Source organism: Pimephales promelas, chromosome 4, assembly GCF_988280905.1.
Source record: "Pimephales promelas chromosome 4, fPimPro1.hap1.1, whole genome shotgun sequence".
In the NCBI taxonomy this organism is placed as follows: domain Eukaryota; kingdom Metazoa; phylum Chordata; class Actinopteri; order Cypriniformes; family Leuciscidae; genus Pimephales; species Pimephales promelas.
The window spans coordinates 48325690-48346447 of record NC_142772.1 but is presented as its reverse complement, the minus strand read 5'-3'; the positions used below and the strand labels follow the sequence as shown (position 1 = coordinate 48346447).

The 20758-nt window shown below is 36.8% G+C and overlaps 1 protein-coding gene across 1 annotated transcript; it reads left to right on the top strand.

The window, feature by feature from the left end:
- Positions 1-1815: 1815 nt before the first annotated feature.
- Positions 1816-20522, top strand: ca4a (carbonic anhydrase 4a). Its single transcript, XM_039661513.2, has 8 exons — positions 1816-1984; positions 11340-11384; positions 11467-11631; positions 12441-12586; positions 13428-13520; positions 13628-13694; positions 18326-18489; positions 20232-20522. Exons 1-8 carry the CDS (start codon positions 1924-1926, stop codon positions 20409-20411), a joined length of 921 nt encoding a protein of 306 aa, XP_039517447.2. The 5' UTR covers positions 1816-1923; the 3' UTR covers positions 20412-20522.
- The last annotated feature ends 236 nt before the right edge of the window (positions 20523-20758 follow it).

The window sequence follows — 20758 nt, the reverse complement described above, 5'->3', positions numbered from 1 at the left end:
TACACTATGCAACATGATTGCTTTGTTCCAAAATAAAATAAACAAATCAAATATAAATGAGAGCACAATATTTATCAATCTCAACAATAGTATAATAGACTATTGAACAGTTTTTTAGTCATTTTGGTTTAATTGTGTTGTCGTGTCTTCACCGGCCATTAGATGTCACCAAAGCCAAATGAATGATTATTTTGCTCTCAACTGGTCAACTATTTATAACGGTAGTGGTTTGTGGATAAAGCAGGTGTTTAATTGGATGAACGTACCTTATACAAGATATAATAATCTTCCATGACCATGTCCATGTTATAAAGTGTATGAACAGCACAAAACAACTAACCTTAAAAACAATGGGAATTGCATTTTTTATAGGCTATGATATGTTTACTGTCATCTCATAATGTGTACAGCAAGATTGCAGTAGCCTACAGTAAACATTTCTTAAGATGGGACTGGGAGGCAATAAAAGTAAAACAATAACAATAATTCAACACTTCCTACTTCCTGACAGAACTTTACTCAGTTTAATGATAAAATTCCCTTTCCCTGAAATAAAGGAATATTTATTAAAGGATTTCACTTGAGATATTCTAATAACAAGAGCAATTTTTGAGGTTATTCATGCTTTGATGAGTGAAAACTTTAAGTAGTAATAAAATAAGAAATAATTCAAATGTAAAGTTTGAATATACGATGACCTAAAGGACTTGTTTTTTTCTTGTGCTGCAATGACAGTTTTCCTTCAAGCTAGTCAAGACTGACCTGACTGAAGGCATTTATGGCATCTCAGTATAATCTCATGGCCAGTTATTCAGAGACTGGGTTGAAACCTCTAGATCAGCGAATCATGAAGCAGAGAATGATTCATCTAATGTGCAGCTGGATTGCCTTTGTAAGTTATTTTAACTGTAAATTGATCTGGATTAGAAAGGATCTTCTCACTTATAATAGTATGAATTGTTGATGATTTATTGACAATATCATCACTATTAACTATAAATACAATATTAAACTCCACTTTATAATCAAATTCACACTAGATGGATGGATGGATGGATGGATAGATAGATAGTGGGTTAAAACAACCCAGCAATTTTTAGAGTGTGTGTGTGTGTGTGTGTGTGTGTGTGGATGTATGGATGCTGTATGGATGCTGTATGGATGGATGGATGGATGGATGGATGTATGGGTGCATGGATGTATGGATGGGTGGATCTATGGATGCATGGATGGATGTATGTATGGATGGATGTATGGATGGATGGATCTATGGATGCATGGATGGATGTATGTATGGATGTATGGATGGATGCATGGATGTATGTATGGGTGTATGGATGTATGGATCTATGGATGGATGGATGGATGGATGGATCTATGGATGCATGGATGGATGTATGTATGGATGGATGGATGGATATATGGATGGATTTATGTATGGATGGATGTATGGATGGATGGATGGATGGATGGATGGATGGATGGATGGATGTATGGATGGACTAAAAATGCTAAGTTGTTTTAACCTAACTTTGGGTCACATATGGACAAACCCAAACGTTGGGTTAAAAATGTAATTAAAAAATGTAACCCACTGGCTAGATTTGTCCATATTTGACCCAAAGTTGGGATAAAACAACCCAGCAGTTTTTAGTGTAGATAGATAGATGTACTGTATAATCCAGTGATGCTCTCATTATAACTGTATTAGAGGAATGTGATGATTAGAGGGGGCGGGGCCAACAGACTCCATCCTCATTGATAGATATATTACTATATAAGAGCCGATCAGACTCTCTAAGGGTCACACACTCGGTCCAGTCTCCCTGCTAAAGTCCCAGGACACACACACACACTCGGTCCACTCTCACTGCTGGAGTCCCAGGACACACACACTCGGTCCAGTCTCCCAGGACAGTCACAATGCGCGCTCTGCTTTCAGCTTTCCTTCTGCCTCTGCTTCTGCATTCATGCAGCGCTGCAGGTGAGTTTCCTTACTGCATCATCATAATGCATTCATATTCAAGCTTATTTACTACAGGGTTTGATATAAATAGCCTATGACATTTCATGTGACAAAGCACTGATCAGATTGAACTTAAACCTTATATTGCATTTATTAGTGTTCGTGTATTTAAAAGTACTGCGCATCATTTAAAGGTGAGCACACTGACTCCTGTGACATTGACATATATAGAGATTTACATTCAGGCTATTCGTAAACAGTTTCTTACAAATCGAAAAACATGCGTAAAACACGGTCACTGATTAATACCTGATATTAAAATTTAACAATAAAACTTTGGTAATTTCTGTAAAGCCTCGCGCTTTTCAAAAATACACACACGCATGATGCTTTCTTTTTTATTTTATTTATTTTGAATATCCTCAACTAAAAATAACCCCATCATTTCATCCCAAACCAAAAATAAAGATGACCCCATTCATTAATGCGCAGCTCGTCTTTAGTTATAACTTCTCAGTAAATATTTAGTTGATTCAAACGCTCTCTCACCTATATGCAAGATTGTCGGATATCTTAAACGTTTAGAAAAACCTCGAAACCCCTAGAAAAGTCCGTCATCGGAAAAAAAAAGGAATAATTCCTGATTTTCTGGAGGAAGAGCGTCTTTATTTGTGCTCAAGGACACCCGGTCTGTTCCCGTTCCCGGTGTAGGAGGAGCGCGTAAATCCAGAAGGCGTCCGATTGTGTGCCAACGACTGAAGCTCTGAAACTGAAACATTCACATCTGCGAATCACAGCCTTCTGTGACTATCAGAAAGCTAGACTTTTTAAAAGGAACATCGAAATTTGCGGCGCGTAATGAGGGTCATTACGCCCAACCCAAACTGTCCTCTGGCGCCAATTGTACAGTAAGCTTCGCAAAACGCAAAGTTTTAGTGGCATGATATGTAAATGAGCAATAGAGTGATACCGACAGTCGTTATGGTTCGGTTTTCAGAAGCGAAATGCTATGGTTACTTCTCACAGATGAATGCGATTACGCGTCTTCCCGCAGGTGAAAATGCGCGCTCGTCGTATGGTAAATGAAACGCATAAAGAATGCATTTTCAAAATTAACTCACATCCAAAAAAATGTCTAAGTGTTAGATAACACAATTTTAAAGCAAGGGTCAATTATTGTGAATAATCGACACAAATGCCTCTGTATTAAAGATGTTAAAACATAATGAAAAAATGTCATGTCATGACTTGACAAACACTCTTCAAAAGCGTTTGACAGTAAGACGTTTGTTCTCTTCGAAATGCTAAAACAATGTGGAGTGTTGAAATTGAAGATTGATTGACACAGTATTGTGTGACTTTGTGTTTAAGTGCTGTGTTGAACATCATGTTGATTACACACTGAAAATGACGAAGTTGGCGAAGTGGAAAGATGCGACAGCATTATATTCCAACCCGATCACACTAAATGCGTCTTTATAGCACGCATGTGTATTGTCGTGTAATATACGCTAAAGTGAGTTTTACGTGCATTTGATACGCAGATGTAAGGAGATGATTCGCATAATATTCTAATGTGATAAGTGTGACTTCAGTGTGCATAAATACTTTCTAGGGCACATGAATGTATGCCAATAACAAGCCAAAAGGTCTCCATACAAGAGCCAAAATTAGATACTGAACATGTACGTGCAAACGAACACTTTAATCTTCTTCATTTCACCATTATCTTATTATCAATCACTTAGTAATGTATTGAAGAGGATAAAGAGTCAGGACTGAAAGGTCTTCATTGTTGATTCATTATTGTGCTCTTGATCAACACATTATCACAGCTTCAGTCGCTGTGTGGAGTAACCTGAGGTTAAGTGGACTGTAAATGCCTTTTCATTAAAGCATCTGATAACTAAATGGCACCTTAAGTGCTATAATGAAGCCGATATGAATGTTTACATGCTGGAATGAAGAGCTGCATGATAGCCTCGAACATTGTGGACCAAAACTAAAATGAAATAACTATTTGCAAACAGGATTCTTATTTCAAAATACACACTCTTTTCATCAAAGCATACGCCTAATATGCGAAAACGTCATGAATTATGTAAATGTTAGCCTATATTTTCAATTCAAAATGCTAAAGGTGCCTATGTTTAGTAGCCTATCTTGCATCGTATTACCATTGGCTGTTTAACATTCATACTATAAAACAGTTGTCAGATATTTAAAGGGACAGCACCCAAATGTTTTAATTCTGCCATCATTACTCAAACCTGTACGAATTTATTTCTTCTGTAGAACACAAACAAGATATTGTGAATATAGGTAACCAAACAGTTGATGGACAGTCATCAACTGTTTGATTAACCACATTATTTAAAATATATTCCTAAAATAAGAAATGCAGAAGTGATTACAGAACTGTCCCTTTAATGTTTACTTTGATTTGACCTCACATTCTTTCACCGCTCAAACGGAGCGAATGCATCATGTGACCACAGAAGCCCCGCCTTCTTTGATTTGATTGGCCCTTTCGGTCATTCTGACATTGACAAGTGTTGTCAAAAAATAAATAAAATGGAAACGTGACTGATCTGAAATATTCTTCAAGTAGCCTGACCTTCTGACTCAAGAAGTCCACGACTGACACAAGAAATGCTTTACAAATAAGCTAATAATAATAATTAGAATCAGAATGACACACACAAGGAATTTGTCTTGATGAAAGAAGTGTCCAGTGCAGAAAGAGTACAGAGACATAAGCCAATAAAAGGGAAAATAACACAATAATAAAGAAATTACAGTAACATACAACAAGTACATTAATAAAAATATAGAAAATAAATGAATGTTTTCTGTCAAAATGCATTATGAGAGGGTCTTGACCACAGCAGAGACACGATGCCGTCACTAAAGTGGGCAGTCCACTGGTGGAGGTGTGTTCTGCAGTCAATATGAGCTCACCTCAGCAAACAGAAGCCGAAACACAGACATATCAAACAGCTTCACATGTTTGCCTGATCAACAGTAAAGTGGCAGAATGCCAGATCCGGGAAAACTCAATCTTGCTGTCTAAATAAGGAAACGCTCTTTCTGTAACTAGCAGATTTTAAAACCTTTTCCGTGTTCAGATGATATTTCACTCACTCGCTCGCTCGCTTGCTCCCTCACTCACTCACTCGCTCGCTCACTCACACACTCACTCACTCGCTAACTCAGTCACTCACTCACTCGCTCGCTCGCTCACTCACACACTCGCTAACTCAGACACAGACACTCACTCACTCACTCACACACTCACTCACTCGCTCACTCACTCACTCACACACTCACTCGCTCACTCACTCACTCACTCACTCACTCGCTAACTCAGTCACTCACTCAGTCACTCACTCACTCGCTTGCTAACTCAGTCACTCACTCAGTTACTCAGTCACTCAGTCACTCACTCACTCACTAACTCACTCACTCACTCGCTCAGTCACTCACTCAGTCACTCACTCACTCACTCGCTAACTCAGTCACTCACTCAGTCACTCACTCACTCGCTTGCTAACTCAGTCACTCACTCAGTCACTCACTCACTCACTCACTCACTAACTCACTCACTCACTCGCTCAGTCACTCACTCACTCACTAACTCACTCACTCACTCGCTCAGTCACTCACTCACTCACTCGCTCACTCACTCACTCGCTTGCTAACTCAGTCACTCACTCAGTCACTCACTCACTCACTAACTCACTCACTCACTCACTCACTCGCTCAGTCACTCACTCACTCATTCACTCACTAACTCACTCACTCACTCGCTCACTCACTCACTCACTCACTCGCTAACTCACTCACTCACTCACTCGCTAACTCAGTCACTCACTCAGTCACTCACTCGCTCGCTAACTCACTCGCTAACTCAGTCACTCACTCAGTCACTCACTCACTCGCTTGCTAACTCAGTCACTCACTCACTCACTCGCTAACTCAGTCACTCACTCACTCGCTAACTCAGTCACTCACTCAGTCACTCACTCGCTAACTCAGTCACTCACTCACTCGCTAACTCAGTCACTCACTCAGTCACTCACTCGCTCGCTAACTCAGTCACTCAGTCACTCACTCACTCGCTAACTCAGTCACTCACTCACTCACTAACTCACTCACTCACTCGCTCAGTCACACACTCACTCACTCACTCGCTAACTCACTCACTCGCTAACTCAGTCACTCACTCAGTCACTCACTCGCTCGCTAACTCAGTCACTCAGTCACTCACTCACTCGCTAACTCAGTCACTCACTCACTCACTAACTCACTCACTCACTCGCACACTCACTCACTCACTCGCTAACTCACTCACTCGCTAACTCAGTCACTCACTCAGTCACTCACTCACTCACTCGCTCGCTAACTCAGTCACTCACTCACTCACTCGCTAACTCAGTCACTCACTCACTCACTCGCTAACTCAGTCACTCACTCACTCACTCGCTAACTCAGTCACTCACTCACTCACTCGCTAACTCAGTCACTCACTCAGTCACTCACTCAGTCACTCACTCACTCACTCGCTAACTCAGTCACTCACTCAGTCACTCACTCACTCACTCGCTCGCTAACTCAGTCACTCACTCACTCACTCGCTAACTCAGTCACTCACTCACTCACTCGCTAACTCAGTCACTCACTCACTCACTCGCTAACTCAGTCACTCACTCACTCACTCGCTAACTCAGTCACTCACTCAGTCACTCACTCAGTCACTCACTCACTCACTCGCTAACTCAGTCACTCACTCAGTCACTCACTCACTCGCTTGCTAACTCAGTCACTCACTCAGTTACTCAGTCACTCACTCACTCACTAACTCACTCACTCACTCACTCACTTGCTAACTCAGTCACTCAGTCACTCACTCGCTAACACACTCACTCACTCGCTCACTTACTCAGCTGTGTTTCCTCCACTCACTCGCTCACTCACACACACACTCACTCACTCACTCACTCGCTCGCTCGCTCACTCACTCAGCTGTGTTTCCTCCACGGCTGCAGCGTTGAGTGTTTGGCTCTTGGAGACATGACTGTGACACTGTTTCTCGTGCTGCTCTGACGATCAAAGCTGTGTGTTCATTCATATCAGTCAGGTATTGTTCTCAATCTCCACTGACCGCGCGCTCATGATAGCCCACACCAATGACACCTGCTCCATTCAATCCAAACCCCATCAAGGTCCCCTTTATACAGACTGTTTCAATGCAGCCTTACTGTGATCAGCTGACGATTGACAGAATCAATGACGCAAACTTCATTAAGGCTCAATGCAAAAGTGTGCATCAATCTATACGAGTTCATGAAACAATTCAAACTACACTCCAAAGCGACATCATCAAGGTTCTGAAAATAGCAACAAAGTGATTGTAAAAAAAAACTGTAATGAAATAGAGTAATGCATGCTGGGAACTAAATCCACTGCCCAGATTTCAAAGTTATCAAGACAACTTCATTAAGATACAACAACTTGATTACAAAAAACTAAAAAAAATTAAGTTGTAAAGAACTCATCAAAATTAAGGTTTGCAACTTAAAAGGTGTAACTAAATCAACAAATATTTAAATATTTAACTTGCAATGCACTTTTTTTATCACTAAACATTCTTAAATTAATCAGGCAAAATTATGATGATATTAAACCGGCATTATGCTTAAAAAAAAAAAAGTCCAATGGGGTCAAAAAAATAAACTTAACTTAAAGGGAAAACAAGATTTTGACCCATGCACATCTTGTCTCAAGCATAAATTGACTTAATTTTAATGCTTTTTTCCAGAAAATAGGACTTGTTATTTTAGGTCATTTTGCTTTTGTAAAACAAGACTGTTTAGAAAACAAGACAAGAATACAGAGGAAAAAACACACTTGCATTTATTCAGTTTGAAAGTTGACTGATTCGAGCATTGAGAAATGCAGTGTTTAGACGGGTTTGTGCAAGAGGATGCTCCTGTGAGGGAAATGACATCATCCGCATCACACAATGGGAGATGATAAACACGGGTGTGTTTTGATCAGTCTTGCGCCGATCTCCTCACATTCCTGGCTTTGTGCTCCCGACGCCTCATGTGGAGAAACTGGGATGCTTTGGCTTTCGCTGCGGTTCACACGTTGGGTTTGTTTGTGAGCGGGATTATCATGCGCCCGCAGAAGGAAACGGCATCACAGATGAGGTAGAGAGACCTGCCGGTGGTGCCACTTCGCTGGCACTTCCTGTACCTTCCAATCTGTGGGACCGAACTTAGAAATAACAACCCGACCCATTCGTTTCAATGCTTTTCAGGAATATTTGATTTCAGAGATTGGGTCAAAATGTTTGTTCCACCACCAAGGTGGAGTCGTGCGTCTCCATTGTGAAATATTAATAAAATAATAAGAAGAATGTGACCCTTGCGATGCTATGGGCAGATAACTGAGACAGATAGAGAGATTTGTGTCTCAAACAATAGAAAAGCAATTCCTGTGTATCAGAAGCGACTGAATGGCGGAGAAAAACAGCTAATGGATTGGAGACGTGGGAACAGCTCGAGAAACGAGCTAACAATCGAGGACGAGTTTAATAAACATGAAATGATAAAGTTGATTGACACAGTGAATAAAAACAAGTTTCGTGCCAAACTTGAGAACTAGACTTGATGACGCATGAGAGCTTTGGGAAAATGATCAGAAATGCTAGTACAGTTAAAGGTATATTTTAAGTATAAAAATTAATACCTAAATACACTATAAAACATGCTGTGTTGTTTTAACCAATTTTGGGTCAAACTCAAACATTGGGTTAAAAATTGTTTAAAAAAAATGTAACCCAATGACTTTATTTGACCCAAATTTGGGTTCAAACAACCCATAATTTTGGAAGTGCAAAAATAAACTACAGATAGTAAAACTATTAGTATGATATTAAGTTATCTTAAAGAAAACAAATACTTGATGTATACTGAGAGTACACTTAAGTATAAAGTATCTAACTAGTATAAACTATCAGTATAAGTTCACTTGTAGTATAGTTATACACTCTAAAAATGGGTTTCTGGGTTGTTTTAACCCTAATTTAACCCAATATTTTTAAATGAAATATTTAACCCAATGGTTGGATTTGTCCATATTTGACCCAAATTTTGGTTAAAAAGACCCTGCCTTTTTTAGAGTATACTTTTACACTTAAAAGTATACTTTCATACAGAAAAAAGTGGGATAATTTAGTCTCAAGCAGTATTGAAATAGTAAACTTACAAGTAGTACACTGACATTAGTATCTTTATATGCTTCTAAAAAATGCTGGGTTGTTTCAACCCAAATTTGGGTCAAATATGCACAAACCCTAATTTTGGGTTAAAAAATGCAATTAAAAAATTTACAGTTGAAAGGGAAAGTTGAAGTTGGGTTAAAATTTGAAATTACATTTTTAACCCAACATTTGGGTTTGTCCATATTTGACCCAAAGATGGGTTAAAACAACCCAGCATTGTTTAGAGTGTGCTAAAAATTGCTGGGTTGTTTTAACCCAACTTTGGGTCAAATATGGACAAAACCAGCCATTGGGTTACATTTTTTAATTAAATTTTTAACCAAACGTTTGGGTTTGTCCATATCTGACCCAAAGTTGGGTTAAAACAACCCAGCAGTTTTAGAGTGTAATAAAATGAGCTTGTATACTTCTGTTTTGTAGGGCCTTTAAAGAGTTCATATGGAATATTGAATATATATTTCAGAGAATTTGCTCAGATTTGCCAAGTTATCAACATCTGCTTTCAAAACTCAGACGAACTCAAACGTTTCTTATCCAGAGATCGGAGCCGCTTCACATGTGTTTGAGTTACTCGTATTGGATGACAGTAACTGACTCGTTTGTGTCTTCATTTCTCCCATAAGAAATGTTCGAAGAATCACTACATCTTCGAAGACTCAAATGTTTAACAAATGAGAACCAAGTGCAGTTTCCAAGCAATAACATTTGTGTCATCAGTGACATTTCTCTTTAATTCCTGAAATAACAGGATCTCATTGAGAGGGAAAAGGAGATGTGGGGTCATGAAGTCGAGTCACGACTGAGAAGAAGTCGCCAGATAGACTTCAAAACATCCCGTTCGTGATTTCTAGTTGGTCCATGAAGATAGTTTTCTTATTATTAACAATTCTCATAACAGTTTAATATAATCTGTGTTCATTGTGAGCGACCGGGAGAGGTTTTCCTGTCGGACCAGACAATAGAATGAAGTCATTAGAATTAAGAACGCTAATAAACAAAAGTTTGGAATAATTCCGATTTTTTTAAATGTTTTTGAAAGAAGATTCGCCACACTCTAAAAAAATATGCTGGGTTGTTTCAACCCAAATTTGGGTCAAATATGGACAAACCCAAATGTTGGGTTAAAATGCAATTAACCCAAGTTGAAAGTGAAAAAGTGTTGAAAGTGAAAGTTGAAGTTGGGTTAATTTGAAACCCAACATTTTTAACCCAACATTTGGGTTTGTCCATATTTGACCCAAATTTGGGTTCAAACAACCCAGCATAGTTTAGGGTGAAGGCTGTGTTAAAAAATACAGTAAATATCACTCTAAAAATTGCTGGGTTGTTTTAACCCAATTTTGGGTCAAATATGGACAAACTCAAACATTGGGTTAAATATTGAATTTAAACCCAATGGCTGGGTTTGTCCATATTTGACCCAAAATTGGGTTAAAACAACCCAGCATTTTTTAGAGTGTAGTGTGAAATATTATTACAATTTAAAATATCCTTTTTCTATTTGAAAATATTTAAAATGTAATTTACTCCATTTTTATTGGTGCTCGATTATTAATAATAGTTCTTATTATCAATGTTGCCCATTTTGATGAGCAGAAAGTTTATTTGAAGTATAATACATTATAAATATCTTAACTTTTACTTTTAAACTATTTAATGCATCCTTGCTGAATTAAATTATTTTCATGGTTTATGGTTTTCTCACAAATGTTGAGCAGCAACAAGTTTTACAACAAGATAATAATCATAAATGTTTCTCGAGCATTAAATCATCATATTATCATGATTTCTGAAGGATCATGTGACACTGAAGACTGGAGTTATGATGCTGAAAATTCAGCTTTGATCACTGGATATAAATTACACTTTAACAGATATTAAAATAGAAAACAGTTCTTTTAAATTGTAATAATATTTCAAAAATTGTCCATTTTTACTGTATTTTTGATCAAATAAACATTTAAAAAATAAATCTCCAATCATTGCCCCACAAATGCCCCGAAGATCAAAAGACAAATGCAAAAAACATCTAATTAAAGCACTTTAATGTACTAAGTTAACGAATGGTTTCTCCTCATCCAGACTGGTGCTACCAGACGCAGGTCAGCTGCGAGCCCCACTGTAAAGGTGAGTTAACCCTCACTCTAAACTAAAAACTAAACTAAAACTCTAAACTAAATCTAACGCAGCGTCTCTGTGTTGTCCTCAGGACCCGACGAATGGAGCAAAGTGAACGCAGAATGTGGGAAAAGGAGACAGTCACCGATCAACATCGTGACGAAGAAAACCAAGCTGGACGAGAGACTGACGCCGTTCAAGTTCACGGGTTACCAGGAAGTGTTCGAGAGCACCATGAAGAACAACGGCCACTCGGGTCAGACAACACACATTAACGACCACTCGGGTCAGACAATTTACTCACCCCCATGTCATCCAAGTTGTCCATGTCTTTCTCTCTTCAGTTGAAAAGAAATGAAGGTTTTTGATGAAAACATTCCAGGATTTTCTCCATATAATGGACTTCAATGGGGTCCAAACGGTTCAAGGTCGAAATGAGAGTTTCAGTGCAGCTTCAAAGGGCTTTAAACGACACCAGACGATGAATAAGGGTCTTATCAAGTGAAACGAGCGGTCATTAATAAAATTAATACAAAAGTTTAAGTTTTATAAGCACAAATGCTCGCCTTGCACTGTACTGCGATGCACGTTCGTGACTCTCCTGTTCATCAAAATGAACGAATCTTTTTTCGATTCATTTGGTTCATTTAACGAACGAAACCAACGAAATGACTCGCAAAAAGGTTCGTTCATTTTGATGAACGAGTTCGAACAGGAGAGTCGAGCAAGGCGAGCATTTGTGCTTTTAAAACTTAAATTTTTTTAATTTTTTTTAAATGGCCGCCCGTTTCGCTTGATAAGACCCTGATTCATCATCTGGAGTCGTGTAAAGCCCTTTGAAGCTGCACTGAAACTCTCATTTGGACCTTGAACCGTTTGGACCCCATTGAAGTCCATTATATGGAGAAAATCCTGGAATGTTTTCATCAAAAACCTTCATTTCTTTTCGACTGAAGAAAGAAAGACATGGACATCTTGGATGACATGGGGGCGAGTAAATTATCAGCAAAAGTTGTTTTTTTAAAAGTGAACTACTCGTTTAACTAATTGACTTTTCCACCTCAGTTCAGGTCAGTATTCCCATCAAAGCCACCGTGTCTGGAGGAAACCTGGCAGAGACGTACAAGGCTGTGCAGTTTCACCTTCACTGGGGTGTCGGCGGAGGGCCTGGGTCTGAACACACCGTCGACGGAGAGCAGTATCCTATGGAGGTGCGACATACTGTTGCCATTCAGTCCCAATTAAACTTCAATTATTAGCGTACACAAGGGTCCACATAAAGTGTGTGTGACGCAAATCACTAGAATCGTGTGCGTGCTGCCTGATTTTTGCGCATTGAACTTATTTATTTATTAACTTGCTGTTATGCTGATATTGTCTTTGTTATTTTTTGGGGGGAAATGTTTTAAATAGGTTTTTAAAGTATTTTTATTAATTACTGAAGTAGTTGGTCAACACAGAGACCAGGGGCTGGTTTCACAAAGCTACTTTAGACCGGTCTATAGTGTTAGAATCTTACCGACATAAAAAATGCATAAAGCTCAAATAAAATAGTTATTTTGGTTTAAAAGCAGATGCTCTATTCTTTTATATGCATGTTCAGATATTCATACAACCAAATATTCTGGGTGACATTACATTTTTGTGAAATTTGGCAGTGTCTGTCTTCTTTTTTTTAAACGCTGGCGGGGAAAGAGTTAAAAACGTTAAAAAAAATGAGTTTCAAAATGCACGTTTTTTTAAAACTACACTGTTAACAAAAACGTGTATTTGTGAGAACGGTGACGCCATGAACACGCGTGTCATGTGTTCAGTCAGTAGGTGCGTTTTGTTTCGCTACAAAGTGACATCGCCATCTACTGGCCTGGAATGAATAATACAGCGTTTTTAATCGTTTTTGCGGAACAGCGTGAAAAACATTGAGGAAAAACATTTTAATTTTTAGTATATTGTCTTGTAAACCGTAAACGCATCCTAAATTGTTAAAAATCACGATACATTTTACAGTGATTAATTATTATAAATAAATGGCATTATGTATTCTCTCCCCAGCTGCATATTGTGCACATGAAAGAACGATACAACAAACTTGAAGACGCACTCAAAGATCCTTCTGGAGTCGCTGTGTTGGGATTCTTCTACGAGGTTTGATACGGACGTGCTTTCAAATGCAGAGTTTGCAAAGAGAATTTGAAATGATTTTGAATTTATATATGATGGAAAACATCAATAACGTCAGTTCTATCCGGCAGGAGTCGAGCAGCTCAAACAAAAAGTACGACCTCTTCACAACAGCCCTGCGCAACGTGCAGAACACAAGTAAGACCTGAGCATACACTCCTGCAATATTACATCTGTGTCATGCTGTCGATTAGCACAATCATTTTGACTTGGTTTAAACATGTGCACTTCATGGAAGCTTGTTTCCACCACTGAATAAAAAAAAAATTAGAAAAAAAGAAAAATGTTGACTTTTTATCACACAATTGTGTGGTGATATGGCGAGATATGAAGTCAGAACTGTGAGAAATTTAAAGAGATTTAAAGAGATTTAAAGTCACAATTCTGAGATATAAAGTCGCAATTGCGAGATTTAAAGTCACAATTCTAAGATATAGTCACAATTGCGAGATATAAAGTCAAAATTCTGAGATATAAAGTCGCAATTGCGAGATATAAAGTCAAAATTTGAAGATATAAAGTCGCAATTGCGAGATTTAAAGTCACAATTCTGAGATATAAAGTCGCAATTCTGAGAAATAAAGTCACAATTCTGAGATATAAAGTCACAATTATGAGATACAAAGTCGCAATTGCGAGATTTAAAGTCAAAATTTGAAGATATAAAGTCGCAATTGCGAGATTTAAAGTCACAATTCTGAGAAATAAAGTCACAATTCTGAGATATAAAGTTGCAATTGCGAGATTTAAAGTCACAATTCTGAGATATATTAAGTCGCAATTGCGAGATTTAAAGTCACAATTCTAAGATATAGTCGCAATTGTGAGATATAAAGTCACAATTCTGAGATATAAAGTCGCAATTGCGAGATTTAAAGTCACAATTCTGAGAAATAAAGTCACAATTCTGAGATATAAAGTTGCAATTGCGAGATTTAAAGTCACAATTCTGAGATATATTAAGTCGCAATTGCGAGATTTAAAGTCACAATTCTAAGATATAGTCGCAATTGCGAGATTTAAAGTCACAATTCTGAGATATAAAGTCGCAATTCTGAGAAAAAAAGACAGAATTGCATCTTTTCTCAGAATTGTGAGATAAAAACTCGTAATTACAAGTTATCAGGCCAATTCTTCCTCAGAAAAATTTATCTCACAATTCTGACTTTATAACACACAATTGCGAATTTATATCTCACAATTCTGACTTTAAATTTCGCAATTCTGACTTTATATCACGCAATTCTGACTTTACGCTCTTGCAAATTTATATCTCGTAATTCTGATTTTATAACACACAATTGCGACTTTATATCAATCGATTCTGACTTTATAATACGCAATTGCGACTTTATATTTACTTTACTCTGAATTTCTCTGAATTTACTTCTCGCAATTGTGAGAAAAAAGTCAGAATTGTGAGATAAAAAGTCACAATTACCTTTTTTATTTTATTATCATTCTGTGGCAGAAACTGTGGTGAGATATTTTAAGCTTTTATTTGTTTATAATTTTGATGATTATGACTTACAAATATTCTAATTTTGAATTTGGGGGTTTCATAAGCTGTAAGCCATAATGATCAAATAAAGGCTTGAAATATCTCACTTTGCATGTAATGAGTCCATATAATATATTAGTTTCACCTTTTAAGTTAAATATCTTAAATGAACTTTTGCACGATATTGGAAGTTTTCAAGTTCCCCCCACAAAATATAATATACACAAAAGAACAATAGCAGATCGATGTGGCCCATCGACGTCAGAATGAATGTATCCTGGAATATTCTCTTAAATGTGAGTAATCTGCTCAATGTTCAACTAGTTTGTGGTGTGTCGGTATAAAATTCAGAATCTCAGTTAGTTATTAGCTTGACTTTCACTGTGACACTTTTAAAACATTGATCTGTTTGTTTTAGGCAATTATGACTCAGCCAATGACGTGAGTTTGAGGAACATTATAAGCATTTGTAAATGATTGTTATCTTGATTTTTCATTTTTATAGTTCCTGTTGATACAGTCATGGTCAGAATTATTGGTATCCTCTTGGTAAATATGATCAAAGAAGGCTGTGAAAATAAACCTATCCAGCCACGACTTCTGGTTTCACCGGTGTACAAATATCAGGAAACTCAAAGGCAAAATGATCTTAATCATCCATCACAATGGGTAAAACCAAAGAATATAGTTCTGATGGCCAGAAAAAGATTGTTGAGCTTTACAAAATAGAAAGTGTAAGTGTAAAAGATGTAAGAATTTCAAGGTGTAAACTCGCAATTGTGAGAAAAAAGTCAGAATTGTGAGATAAAAAGTTTCAATTATGTCTTTTTTTCTCGCAATAGCGACTTTATTTCTCAGAATTGCGACTTTATATCTCACAATTGCGACTTTATTTCTCAGATTTACGACTTTATATCTCGCAATTGCGACTTTATTTCTCAGAATTGCGACTTTATATCTTGCAATAGCGACTTTATTTCTCAGAATTGCGACTTTATATCTCACAATTGCGACTTTATTTCTCAGAATTACGACTTTATATCTCGCAATTGCGACTTTATTTCTCAGAATTGCGACTTTATATCTTGCAATTGCGACTTTATTTCTCAGAATTACGACTATATCTCACAATTGCGAATTTATTTCTCAGAATTACGACTTTATATCTCGCAATTGCGACTTTATTTCTCAGAATTACGACTTTATATCTCGCAATTGCGACTTTATTTCTCAGAATTGTGACTTTATATCTCGCAATTCTGACTTTATTTCTCAGAAATGCGACTTTATATCTTGCAATTGCGACTTTATTTCTCAGAATTACGACTTTATATCTCGCAATTGCGACTTTATTTCTCACAATTGCGACTTTATATATCGCAATTGCGACTTTATTTCTCAGAATTGCGACTATATCTCGCAATTGCGACTTTATTTCTCAGAATTGCGACTTCATATCTCGCAATTGCGACTTTATTTCTCAGAATTGCGACTTTATATCTTGCAATTGCGACTTTATTTCTCAGAATTGCGACTTTATATCTCGCAATTGCGACTTTATTTCTCAGAATTGCGACTTTATATCTTGTAATTGCGACTTTATTTCTCAGAATTGCGACTTTATATCTTGCAATTGCGACTTTATTTCTCAGAATTACGACTTTATATCTCGCAATTGCAACTTTATTTCTCAGAATTGCGACTTTATATCTCGCAATTCTGACTTTATTTCTCAGAATTGCGACTTTATATCTTGCAATTGCGACTTTATTTCTCAGAATTACGACTTTATATCTCGCAATTGCGACTTTATTTCTCACAATTGCGACTTTATATATCGCAATTGCGACTTTATTTCTCAGAATTGCGACTTTATATCTCGCAATTGCGACTTTATTTCTCAGAATTGCGACTTTATATCTCGCAATTGCGACTTTATTTCTCAGAATTGCGACTTTATATCTTGCAATTGCGACTTTATTTCTCAGAATTGCGACTTTATATCTTGTAATTGCGACTTTATTTCTCAGAATTGCGACTTTATATCTTGCAATTGCGACTTTATTTCTCAGAATTACGACTTTATATCTCGCAATTGCGACTTTATTTCTCAGAATTGCGACTTTATATCTCGCAATTGCGACTTTATTTCTCAGAATTGCGACTTTATATCTTGCAATTGCGACTTTATTTCTCAGAATTACGACTTTATATCTCGCAATTGCGACTTTATTTCTCAGAATTGCGACTTTATATCTCGCAATTGCGACTTTATTTCTCAGAATTGCGACTTTATTTCTCAGAATTGCGACTTTATATCTCGCAATTGCGACTTCATTTCTCAGAATTGCAACTTTAAATCTTGCAATTGCGACTTTATATCTCACAATTGCGACTTTATTTCTCAGAATTGCAACTTTAAATCTTACAATTGCGACTTTATATCTCACAATTGTGACTTTATTTCTCAGAATTGAAACTTTATTTCTCAGAATTGCAACTTTAAATCTTGCAATTGCAACTTTATATCTCACAGTGACTATTTCTCAGAATTGAAACTTTATTTCTCAGAATTGCGACTTTATATCTCGCAATTGCGACTTTATTTCTCAGAATTGCAACTTTAAATCTTGAAATTGTGACTTTATATCTCACAATTCTGACTTCATATCTCACAATTGAGACTTTATTTCTCAGAATTGCGACTTTATATCTCACAATTGCGACTTTATTTCTCACAATTCTGACTTCATATCTCGCAATTGTGAGATAAAATGTCACAATTATTTATTAATTTTTTAAATCATTGGCGGAAAGAAGATTCCACAATTAATTGTGGCAAATGTGTATTAAAGAAAAACATATTTCATAATGAGATTTTCACCCAATTTCAATTGTTAAACCTCAATGAAAGGTTAGATTTTTGAGAATTTTTTTTATTAAAAGGTCAAAAGGATTAACAAAGCAGATTTATTTCCACAGGCTTCTTTAATCATATTTACCAAGAGTGCCAATAATTTGGTCCAGGACTGTATATTTTGCATTGTTTTCAAGGATAGCAAATAATAATGACTACAGACTAAAGAGACGCGGGTCAGTGTAATGTGAAAAGACGCTTGATCCAAAGATGTGTAAATTACGCCACCAAAACACAGCGGTTTAAAGCATCTGTCTAGTGTGTTTACATTGAAAAACAATGGAAAAGTAGTGCAGCGGAAAGCAAAAACGTGTTGTGTGTGAATGAACAGCCTCAACTCTTTTTGACCAGATGGAAACACGACCCTTCGCAAGATCTCTCTGAATCAGCTCATTCTGTCTGAGGGGAACATGACGAACTATTACCGATACGACGGGTCGCTGACCACACCGGGCTGCACCGAGGCGGTGGTGTGGACCGTGTTCGAGAACGCCATTCCCCTCGCCGGAGAACAGGTACGACACACGCCGACTATCGGGAATATTGAGTTGCCTAGTTTTAAAATTTCAAGTCGTACAATTTTAGTAGTTTCTGAGTTGGATGGACAATCAGATTAGAGAACAAGTGACTATAGTAGGACATTTATGACAGTGCGAGAGCATTTAAAGGGCCAGTTCACCCTAAAAATTTAACTTGGTTTTAAACTTAACAAATTAGCCTTATTGTAGCGTTACAGAAATATAAACAAATAATAATAAAAATGACAAATCACAGATAGCAAAATTACTAAAACTAAAATTCAGATGTGAGAAGTAGGAAATTTATGATTTAAAGGGCCAGTTCACCCTAGAAAATAAACTTGGTTTTAAACCTAACAAATTAGACTTTATTGTAGCATTGCAGAAATATAAAAAATATTACTAAAACTAAAATTCAGAAGTGAGAAGTAGGACATTTATGACAGCGCGAGAGCATTTAAAGGGCCAGTTCACCCTAAAAAAATGAACTTGGGTTTTAAACCTAACAAATTAGCCTTATTGTAGCGTTACAGAAATATAAACAAATAATAATAAAAATGACAATCACAGATAGCAAAATTACTAAAACTAAAATTCAGATGTGAGAGGTAGGAAATTTATGATTTAAAGGGCCAGTTCACCCTAAAAAATGAACTTGGTTTTAAACCTAACAAATTAGCCTTATTGTAGCGTTACAGAAATATAAACAAATAATAATAAAAATGACAATCACAGACAGCAAAATTACTAAAACTAAAATTCAGATGTGAGAAGTAGGAAATTTATGATTTAAAGGGCCAGTTCACCGTAGAAAATGAATTTGGTTTTAAACCTAACAAATTAGACTTTATTGTAGCATTACAGAAATATAAACAAATAATAATAAAAATGACAAATCACAGATAGCAAAATTACTAAAACTAAAATTCAGATATGAGAGGTAGGAAATTTATGATTTAAAGGGCCAGTTCACCCTAGAAAATGAACTTGGTTTTAAACCTAACAAATTAGACTTTATTGTAGCGTTACAGAAATATAAACAAATAATAATAAAAATGACAAATCACAGATAGCAAAATTACTAAAACTAAAATTCAGATGTGAGAAGTAGGAAATTTATGATTTAAAGGGCCAGTTCACCCTAGAAAATGAACTTGGTTTTAAACCTAACAAATTAGACTTTATTGTAGCGTTACAGAAATATAAAAAATATTACTAAAACTAAAATTCAGAAGTGAGAAGTAGGACATTTATGACAGCGCGAGAGCATTTAAAGGGCCAGTTCACCCTAAAAAAATGAACTTGGGTTTTAAACCTAACAAATTAGCCTTATTGTAGCGTTACAGAAATATAAACAAATAATAATAAAAATGACAAATCACAGACAGCAAAATTACTAAAACTACATTTCAGAAGTGAGAAGTAGGAAATTTATGATTTAAAGGGCCAGTTCACCCTAAAAAAGTGAACATGGTTTTAAACATGCACTGTAAAAATGAATATGCTTTATCTAATCAATAAAATTGTGGCAACAGATTACAAGCAATATTATTTATTAAATTGAACAAATTAGAATTGAGTAATAGTTAATCAAATTAACATTCTAATTAATTCTAATTTGTACAATTTAATTAATAATATTGCTTGTAATATGTTGCCACAATTTTATTAAATAGATAAAGCAAATTTTTTTTCAGCGTGCATTACTATCTTTAATTATTATTATTATCTTCAAACAGCTTCGCGCGTTTTCCGCCCTGAAGTTTCACGATGGGAAGCCAATGGTGGGAACCTTCAGACCCGTTCAGCCTCGTAACGGCCGTGTGGTGTATCGGTCCAGTGGACCAGCGTTCACGGTCAGCATCGTTCTTCTCTTGGGCTCCATCAGCACAACGCTCGGCCTGTCCCGCCTCAACTAGAGCGAACCGACCCGTACCCGCACAACTAACACAATGAGTTCTCATCCAATCAACGGACCAACAGGATCAGAGTCACGGCGTCTCATTCGCTGCCGACTGAATAAAACCACAAACACACCATTTCTACAGGAGTAGTTAGTGTAGAAAAACCACGGACTGCATGAGTAGAGTGACCATCACATGTTTGATCATAGCTATCAATAGAGCTGGACTAAAGCCTCGGACCCTCTGTGAAGGTCTGACGGGTAATAAATGCATGACCTTTATCTATTATAGACATCGGCCAAGACACATGCATATGCACACACACACACGGCTATATTTATGATGCTGAAATGCTGGAGATG

Coding starts and splice junctions, on each gene's coding strand:
- ca4a (XM_039661513.2), top strand. CDS start 1,924: ATGCGCGCTCTGCTTTCAGCTTTCCTTCTGCCTCTGCTTCTGCATTCA. Junction 13,695..18,325: donor GCGCAACGTGCAGAACACAA/GTAAGACCTGAG, acceptor CTTTTTGACCAG/ATGGAAACACGACCCTTCGC. Junction 18,490..20,231: donor TTCCCCTCGCCGGAGAACAG/GTACGACACACG, acceptor ATCTTCAAACAG/CTTCGCGCGTTTTCCGCCCT.